The sequence below is a fragment of the Onychostruthus taczanowskii genome, unplaced genomic scaffold, assembly GCF_017590055.1.
Source record: "Onychostruthus taczanowskii isolate IOZ18803 unplaced genomic scaffold, ASM1759005v1 scaffold79, whole genome shotgun sequence".
Lineage (NCBI taxonomy): Eukaryota > Metazoa > Chordata > Aves > Passeriformes > Passeridae > Onychostruthus > Onychostruthus taczanowskii.
This window is the reverse complement of record NW_024505782.1, coordinates 1,729,910-1,739,050: the sequence shown is the minus strand read 5'-3', so window position 1 is coordinate 1,739,050 and position 9,141 is coordinate 1,729,910. Positions and strand designations below refer to the sequence as shown.

The window sequence follows — 9,141 nt, the reverse complement described above, 5'->3', positions numbered from 1 at the left end:
GTTCTATCCCTAGGTATAGAAAAAAAACCCAAACCACTTTTCTTTTGAAGGCACTTGTGCCGAGGTTCACTGCTGGATGAGTGGTTTGGTGTCCCCTGGTACCCTGCTCTGTCCACACTCACAGGGCCCCGATGAGTGATGACTCATTCCCTCCTGAGAAATGAGATGAATTCCAGCTTTTTGCCCAGCATCTTTGTGCAAATACTTGCTGCTTTCCTTCTGGATTTAGTTTTAGCAAATTGACTGTTTGCCCATCCGCAGAGCCTGTGGGGAGCTGATGGTGTTTTCCCCTCTCCGTCTCCCTTGTGGCGATCTCGCGGCTAAATTTAACAACCCTGGGGCGTGAATTCCCTGTCTGGGCTCACCTTGAGGTTCGCTGCCTTTGCTTCAGGCCAGGGGGAGGAATGCATGGTGTGTCCCAGAATGATCTCACCGTGTCCGGGGTGCTGCTGTGGGCTCCCTCCTGGGCGGTGACAGGGACAGAGCACCCCCAGGCCTCACGGACCGCTTGGGCAGGCCTCGCAGCAGCCTGGGCTGGCGGAAGGTGTCCGTGCCCAGGGTGGGATGGGATGATGTTTCAGGCGCCTCCCATCCCAATCTTTCCGTGATTCCCGCTGCAGGGCCACTGGAGGGCTCCCGGAGCCAGGATAAGACGCTGCTGGGTCGCTGCTGTTGCTTTCCCCGTGCCCGGAGCCAGCGCCCACCCCAGCAGCAATGGCAGGGCTCCCCTTGGCCCTTCACCCCTGCTCCTGCCCCTCTGTTCCCTTCGGAGCTTGAGGAAAATCTCCTGGGAAGGAGACCTTGAGTAGTGCGCAGTGTGTTCGCTGCTTCCTGATCCCTTGCTTCCTTCTCTATGCTGTGTTTGTGAAGAGAGAGATTTCTGTCTTCCCCAGTCTTTTTGGAGGAGGCTCTGAGAACACCCAGCTCTTATTTAGGGTTGTTTGGACCTGTTGCCACACAGCCAAGGGTGTTAATTTTTCAAATATTCACTTAGACCCCTGCCCTGTCCCCTCTGCAGGACATCCTTGAGCAGGAGCATCAGGACCTGATTGCTTTGCAAACTGTCCTTAGTAGCTGTTAAACATAATTCATGCCAGCAGCAGCTGAGAAACCTGAGGGTAGGGGTGGTGGCAGCAGCAAGTAAGAGACCTGTAATCCCTACCACATCTGTGATTTGTGCCTTTTCTGTGTACCTCCCCCTTCTTCCCCTAAGTGCAGTTAGATTTCATCTATTTGTGATGTGAAGTTTTTGGTGGTGTGACTCTTTTAAGCCTTTCACCACTCGTGGCACAGTGGGACTCAGTGGATTGAAGTAAAAGATTAAAGTGAAATCCATGTTGAAAACATCTTGTTACAGTGAAGCATAAATGATTCATGTAAAGAAAAGCTGCAGTTAACACCAGTATGATCCTCTTCCTCTTTAATGTTTTACTGCAGCATCTCCTAGAAAAATATCTGGTAAATCAGAGCAGAACTACAAATCCTTTGAGTTTTATCTGTGGACTGATTTTCTTCTTGGACCACGGCTGTTGGAATGAAGCATTATAGTGTTTAAAATACAGAGTTGGTAATGTATAGCTGAAAAGATTTACAGTTATTTGAATCAGCCAAAAAAATTTTGTAAAAAAAATCATCCATGGCTATGATGATTCACAGACTCTGTTACCTTTTTTGCCTGGTTTGTGCTTAAATAGTATGTAAGATTTCAGTATGGAAGCCTGCTTCTGGTCCAATACCAAAACCAGGATGCTGTCCATATTTGTCAAATACTGGTTTTAGTGCTAATAAATTTAAAGGCTGCAAATAGTGACATTTTTTCCTGCCTCCCTAAGAAATTCCTGCAGTGTTTTGTGATGAACTGGATGGTATCAGAGGGCTTTTCAGCCTAAATGTTCCATGGCTCTGTGGTTGGGTGGTGATGATCTGCACCCAAATTGCAACATGTGACTGGAGCTGAGCACGGCAGAGCTCATCCCTCCTGGTTCCAGCTTTGTCACTGAGGACTGAAGCAAAGAGTTATTTGTGTAGCTGCACCTGTGCTGACAATTCACCCACTTATTCAGTGATCAGAGAGAACACAGGTGTTCCACCTCCCTCCCTTTAGGTCTTAGTTTCAGCTCCAAGGTTTTCTACTTCAATTATTTCAGCATCATGTGTGTTCCCAGTCCTCTGAGAGTGCCAACTTGCACACATTCAAAGCAAATCCTCGTGTTTTGTCACATCTGGCTCTCTTCCCTGAAGGGATTGGCTCTGTGAAGTCCTGGGAAGTGAAGCTGGGAGGGCAGACAGGTTTTCCCTCTGTCTGGTCCCTGTCAGCAGCAGAAAGTGGAGCCATGCTCCCCTTTTTGTGAAGCTGCTGTGGGCTGCCCATCTTCCTTCTGTGTCCACTTCATCCTCACCAAGCAAGAGGCAGAAAAAAAAAAATACCGGTGAACACAGAGCAGGGAAAGTAGAAAGGGATGGAGGGTGTAAAATGCAGGCACCATTATTGTTGGTGACACTGATGCTGTTTCCTGGCTTTGAGTGTTGCTGCAGAACACTGTCACCACTGCCTCAAGCTCCTGCTGATCTGGCTCGAAGGTCTACAGGTTCAGTCTCTTGCCTGTGTGTCTGCTCAGCCCCTCACCAATGCTCCTGACCTGGGGAGTTCTCCTGCCTGCCATCCCATGGCTCCAAGTGTGGGGCTGTTCCATCACCAAAGCTGTGCTGGCAGGCTGATGGAGCTGGAACACGGGTGCTGGTGAACCCTTGCTGCCTCCGGTGAGCATCAGCCAAAGCAAATTAAGTGTATAATTGGGTAATTTGCACCTAGTGGGCAATTACTGCATGAAAACCAGCTCGTGTTATGGGCAGTGCGTGGCAGTGGAAAAAGGCAAAGGAAGTGTCTCTCTCCAAGCTGTTGGTGTAGCTGGATGTAGGCACCTCCACTGAGCTGCATGAACTGCTCTGATCTCCCAAACTCCTGCCCTTCTGCCCCTTCTGCCCCTGCTCTCAGCCTGTGGCCTGCCCTGACCGTGGCACAGCTGCAGACAGGCAGTGCAGTGCTGCTCTCTGCTCTGCCCCTGCCAAGGCAGTCAGAGCCATTAAGGGGATGATCCTGGGGCCACACGAGTGCTGGTGCTCCCTCCTCCAGACTGGTCCTGGTGCCAAGCCCAGCCAGCAACCACAGCTTTGTGCTGATGTGTCCACTCATTGCAGGAGCCCCAAGAGGCCTCTCACTCACGAGGCATCTGTATCAGCTTGCTACATGACAGCTGTGGAATGTTTTAGGACTGCCAGCCCTCCTCAGACCCATGCCAGCTCACCAGCACTGAGTGTCCTCTCCTGGCCTGGCCATTCTGTCACCCAAACAAGCACAGAGGGTCTGGCTGGTCTCTGTGTGATGCTGGGCTTAGCCTGAGCCAGGGGCTGAGCCAGCTGGCAGGGCAGAGTCACCACACACCCCTTTAGACTAATCCAAATGATGTGTCTGATCAAAGGCACTTGAAATGCCACCAGAACAGAGGCCCTTGCCCACCCTTCCTGCTGAAAGTGAGCCTTTGGAGATTTATGTGCTCTGTCTCTCCCTGCTGAATGGGCACAGCTGGTGATTTAAGAGATTTATGCTCCTCTAGTTGTAGATTTCATAGCCCTTCTCTGGGATGAGAGCTGCTCTCCTTTGGGAAGGAGTGTGGGCTGTTTTTTCCCACCAGGCCACACAATATCTGAAGCACATCCTGAACTTTCCCTTGACAGAGCACTTTTGGCCAGTGAAGGGGTGGGTCTGATCCATGATCTGAGCTTTGCTGCCTCACTTCACAGGTTCCAAACAGATTCAAAAGCAGTCAGAATGAGATCTGTGGTAATGAATGTGGTATCCCCCTAGGATGTGCCTCTGCGGAATAACTCTACACCTCTTGCTGTCACTCACCCACCCACATCCTGCCTTGCCTGAGATCCTGTGCCCTTTAGAGTGGCATTTATTGTGGCATCTTCTCTGAGAAATGTTCTATCCTCTTGTCCTTTGTCCTTCCTAAGCTCTGCTAGCCTGTGTGTTTTCACTGATTTAAATGCAAAGTTTAACCAGAATGCTGTCATGGCTTTATGGCTTTTGCTTGTTTGGTTTTTGTCTGGGTTTTTGTTTTTTTTAGGAACCTAGGTGGTTAAACCTGGACTGTTTAGCCATTTCCCCTTGCTGTTGAACTTCAGCTGAATTTCTCCACTTGGCATTACCTGTTGCTGTGTGGCTCCAGAAGTGCTTTGACTGCTCCTCAGCATCATCCACAGGCTGTAAGCATCATCCACAGATTTCTCACCTTGCAAGGGCACCTCATGATCACCTCTACTCTTAAATATGGCCCAGCTTGAGTTTGAAATTAATAAAGTTCAGTCCAGAAGATACCACTGCTTCTGCTAATCTGTTCTGCTATGTAATTTCTAGCATAGCATAGAGGGTTTTCATCCATTTTCCCTTGAACTGAATTCCAGACCTTGGATTTGACCTGGGTGCTGAGCTACCAGGTTGGGGAGGCACAGCTCCCACAGCCCCTGCTCTGGGCCAGCGTGGGGGGAGAGCTGCAGATCTGAAGCCAAGCTGTGGAGATAATAAATGAGGCAGGGCTGAGTGATCACTCCTCCCCAGGAACTGTGTCCAGAGGCAATATTCACTGACAGCCTTGACCTGATTGTCCCAGGATTGTCTGTGCTGCTCTTAAATCTGCAGCTGAGTTATAGGCAGAGGCAAGAGTGTTTTAATGGCATTGTAGGTACTTCTGCCTTTAAGGAGACCATAACAAATAATTTTTGTAGGTAGCACATGACGTGGGTGAGGAGCAAGCAGTGCTCTGAACTGCTGCTGGAACAGGAGACCTTGACTTGAATTCTTGGCAGAGCCTCTCAGTGCAAGATCAGCTCCTTTCTAGCTGGGACAGGAATTAGATGAGAGAGATGAAGGCAGCAACTTCCCTTGCCCTGATGGAGTGATCTGCAAGAGAATGAGTAATTTTTGCCTTGTGGCAGGGGTTCTCCAGAAAGCAATTTGGTGGTGGGCTTTTTTTTCAGTTTAACTTTCTTTGGGGTTGTTAAGAGTTGTTTTTTCTCAGTGGGTGTGGTTTTCAGACTGATGCAGGCAGCGGGGCTGCAGATGACTTTGACTGTGATCAAAATCACAGAAATGCAGAATCACAGAATCAGGGTTACTGCCCCTGTGTTTACTCTTTACCTTAACCTCAGGAAACATTTCTGGTAGAGAATGGAACATTTCATGGCAATAGGTGGCAAAATATTTGAAAGTATTCAAAACCTGCTGTTTCTATGCAGTTGGTACTGAGGTCTGTTGGATCAGAAAGTACCAAAAATGGAAGTAACCCGTGAATTGTAGCATATAAAGGAATGTATAGAATCATAGCGTGGATTGGGTTAGAAGGGACCTTAAGGATTATGTAGTTTCAACCTCTCTGCCATGGACAGGGACACCTTCCCCTATGCCAGGTTGCTCCAAGCCCTGTCTAACCTGGCCTTGGACACTTCCAGGGATGGGATGACTGCAGCTTCACTGTGTCAGTCAGTACCTCACCACCCTCACAGGGAAGAATTTTTTCCTAATATCTAATCTAAACCTACTCTCTTTCAGTTTGAGGACCACTTGCCTTTTTTGCTTTTGCTTCCTCTGATCTCTGATAGCACAGAAGTGTTCCCAAAAAAGCAGGCGCTAACCCTTTCAGGCCAGTGTAACCTTTACTTAATTGCAAGACTGACATAACCTCATGTGGCTCTGGAGATACAGAGTGAGATAAGGCCCCTGCCTAGGGGAGCTCGCTCTCATTAACAGTGATGGATGATGGCATTGACTCCTGGGATTAAGATCAGGGGCTGATAAGGTGGAGGAGAGGTGCTATGGGGAGTGCATTGTTCATATCAACTCTCACCTCATGCGGGTTGGAGCAAACAATAGATAATTTACATTCCTCCGTACTCCCTGCTCACAGTCCTGCCTGCACGTTGCTGCTGGCTCCCTGGCAGGGCCTTGCTGGAAGCCCAGCGTTCCTGTCCAGGCAAGATTGGAAAGGGAAGCTTCCCCAGAGGAGGGAAGGTGCTTGGCACAGCGTGGCAGAGTGAGAGAAGCTGAGGAAGTGTGGTGGCAAGGTGGGGTGGAGGAGAGGTGCAGCCTGGGCTTGGAGAGGTGATGCTCCAGCATCAGAGAACAGCAGAGCCACAGAGCTGAGGGCAGGAGGGACCCTTGCATGAGGATATTTCATAGAATATCCTATGCTGGGAGGGTCCCACAGGATCATGGAGTCCAGCTCACAGCCCTGCACAGACACCCCAGCAATCCCACCCTGTGCTTGAGAGCATTGTCCAAAGCCTCCTGGAGCTCTGGCAGCCTTGGGTCCGTGCCCATTCCCTGGGGAGCCTGGGCAGTGCCAGCACCCTCTGGGGGAAGAACTTTTCCCTGATATCCAACCTAAACCTCCCTACACAGCTCCAGGCATTCCCTGGGTCCTGTCCCAGCAGAGATTGCTGCCTGCCATTTCCATACAGTCATTCCTCTTCTCTCCAGTCCTGAGCCCCCTTTATGGATGGTGACCTTTGTGAAGAGACTGCCTTAAAGCACAGTGGGGTGGGACAGAGCCAGGGCATCAGCACAACGAAATCTGGCCAGGCTGCAGGGCAGATAAAACACTGGTGGACTGAGCTGAGATCAGGTGAAGCAGGTGGTGAAGGGACTGTGCTGGTTAGGAGTGGACATGATGGATGGAGAGAGCAGTTAATGGCACTCCTTGGCAGCCAGGGCAGGCGCTTTCTCACAAAGCTCTGCTTCTCATGTGACATCCTCAGAGACCTCGGGGCAGTTAACCAGGCTCTGCAGTCCCTGGAGGAAAGCTCTTCCTGGGCTTTCCACAATCCACTGGGCAGGGTCTGGGCTTACCTTGGGGTGTTAGAAATTCACTCTGCAGCTTGAAGTGTTTGTAGTGTGCCCTTAAGCATGCAAAGGGTTAAAAACAAGAGGCCCTGGAGTGTCCATGTTGCAGTTCCCAGCATGTAAGGTGGAAAGGAGGTTTCTCTTTCTGTGGGGGTGACTAAGGCCATCCACAGGCAGGCTTGGAAGGAGTGGAATGCAGGTTATGGCATCATAAAATAGTTTGGGTTAGAAAGGATCTTTAAAGCTCATCTGTTCCACCCCCTGCCATGGGCAGGGACACGTACCACTGTCCCAAGCTGCTCCAAGCCCCATCCAGCCTGGCCTTGGACACTGCCAGGGATCCAGGGGCAGCCACAGCTGCTCTGGGCACCCTGGGCCAGTTTGTCACAGAGAGAATTTCTGATTAAACCCATGTTGATGAAACTGAGCCAATTTCTTGTATACAAAGAGCATTGTTTTGTTACAGATAATCACACAGTGGAAAGATTAGCCCATGATTTAGCAATGAGAGGAAGAGCAGACATGTACATCCTCTGAGGTACAATCGCTCATTTGTCTGTCAGGTTCAGTTATTTTGAATAATCAGGGTTTTGCCCTTTCTCCCTGAGTATATAAACAATTCTGAGTTATCTTCTGAATGCTTTTGGATAAGTTCCCAGGAGAACTTAAATCTTGGATGGATTTGTAACATGCCTGTAGGCAGCTGTCCTCTCCAGTCCTGGTTTGTGGTTACCCCTCCTGTGACCAGTGGGAAATCTGGTTATGTGTGCATGAGGAGCACTGGAACAGCCCCACGTGTCTAAGTCAGGCTGTTTGGGTGCTTTTCTTCTGTTGCTTTCCTCACAGCTTCATCTAAAATCACGTATTTCTGCAAGTGTTACACACAGCCATCATTCTTTGGAAGGAAAATGGAACAAAGGAATGTGCAAAAATTGCTGGCATGATTATCAGTCACATCACAAATGGGGCTTCTGTTGCCTCCTTAGATTTATTACCTAAACCTGCAGCATACAAGTTAGCAGGCTCCTCTGGGAGAAGCATTGTTGTATGGACAATGTGACTTTCCTGCATGGCATTCTTGTGGACATTCCTCCTCAGCTGTTTGGGCTTCAAAATCCCCTGGCCTGCCACGTGCTCTAGCTTGAAGGGTGGCACTGGTTTTGCCTAGATGGTGTGTGTAAGCCTGGTGGGTTCCCTGCAGAATTCCCACCCTGGGAGGCAGTGACGTGCTTACAGCTGAGATTTCCAGCGCTGGGAAATGGAAATGGCTTGATTTCTGTGAAGGACCATGGCTTGATTTGCTGTGAAGGACCATCCCAAAAAGTCTTAGCAGAGTTCAGGCTGGAGCTGTGCAGCTTGCACCCCTTGTGTGTAATTCCTCTTTTGGCACCTGCTGGTGCTGAGGATGAGAGACAAGTTCTGCTTTCAGGATGTACGACTCAGGGGGAAAATGTTCTTCTGGGATTTCCATTGAAGGCAAAATATGAAAAAATGAACTCTTCTTTGATAAAAAGTCTTTGATATTCAGTGGGTAGATGTCTCAGTCTCATTCCACCTGTGCCTGAAGCAGGACATTAGATGTTAGATGCCACTAATTTCTGACACCCCCTTCACTGCCCCTCAGCACATCTGCAAACCCCTCAGGGATAAGCACAGATCTCCTTTTCTGCCCTGCTCCTGATACTCTGCTCTTATTCCCCAGCAGGACTTGCAGTTCACAACATAAAATCATAGGCTCATCAAGGTTGGAAAAGAACTCTGGTCATGGAGTTCAGCCCTTAACCTGAAATAGCACTGAATTCAGCACTCAACCATGTCTCCAAGTGCCACATGCCTGCTGAACACTTCCAGGGATGCAGATTCCACCCCTGCTCTGAGTAGCATGTTCTGGTGCCTCACCATCCTTTCTGTGGAGATAATTTTCACAATATCCAGCCTAAACCTCCCCTGGCACAACTTGAAGCCATGTCAAACATCTCTCATCTTGTTTTTTAGGGGAATTTGCCCTTTCAAAACTATTCTACCTTCTCTCTCTAATCCCAAAGCTGTATCACTCATGTTTTGGCTATGTGTAATCTTGTGCTGTCTTATTTAAAACCCCATTATGTTTTGGTCTTTTGTTGCACTGCTGTGTGGATCCTTTCTTTCTTGAATCTGGTGTTTTTTTTTTTTTTTTTTTTTTTTTTTTTTTTTTTTTTTTTTTTTTTTTTTCTCTTTAATTATGTGAAATAAAAAAAACT

General features: G+C 48.8%; 1 protein-coding gene across 1 annotated transcript in view; it reads right to left on the bottom strand.

Moving 5' to 3' along the window:
* Window positions 1–429: 429 nt before the first annotated feature.
* The window catches only part of LOC121346091 (urea transporter 2-like), a 24,089-nt gene continuing 15,377 nt past the window's right edge, over window positions 430–9,141 (bottom strand). The window contains exons 9-11 of the mRNA XM_041423570.1: window positions 9,081–9,114; window positions 5,942–6,024; window positions 430–856 (exon numbers count right to left, since the gene is read on the bottom strand). Coding sequence (XP_041279504.1) covers window positions 430–856; window positions 5,942–6,024; window positions 9,081–9,114 — 544 coding nt within the window. The remainder of the gene's footprint in view (window positions 857–5,941; window positions 6,025–9,080; window positions 9,115–9,141) is intronic.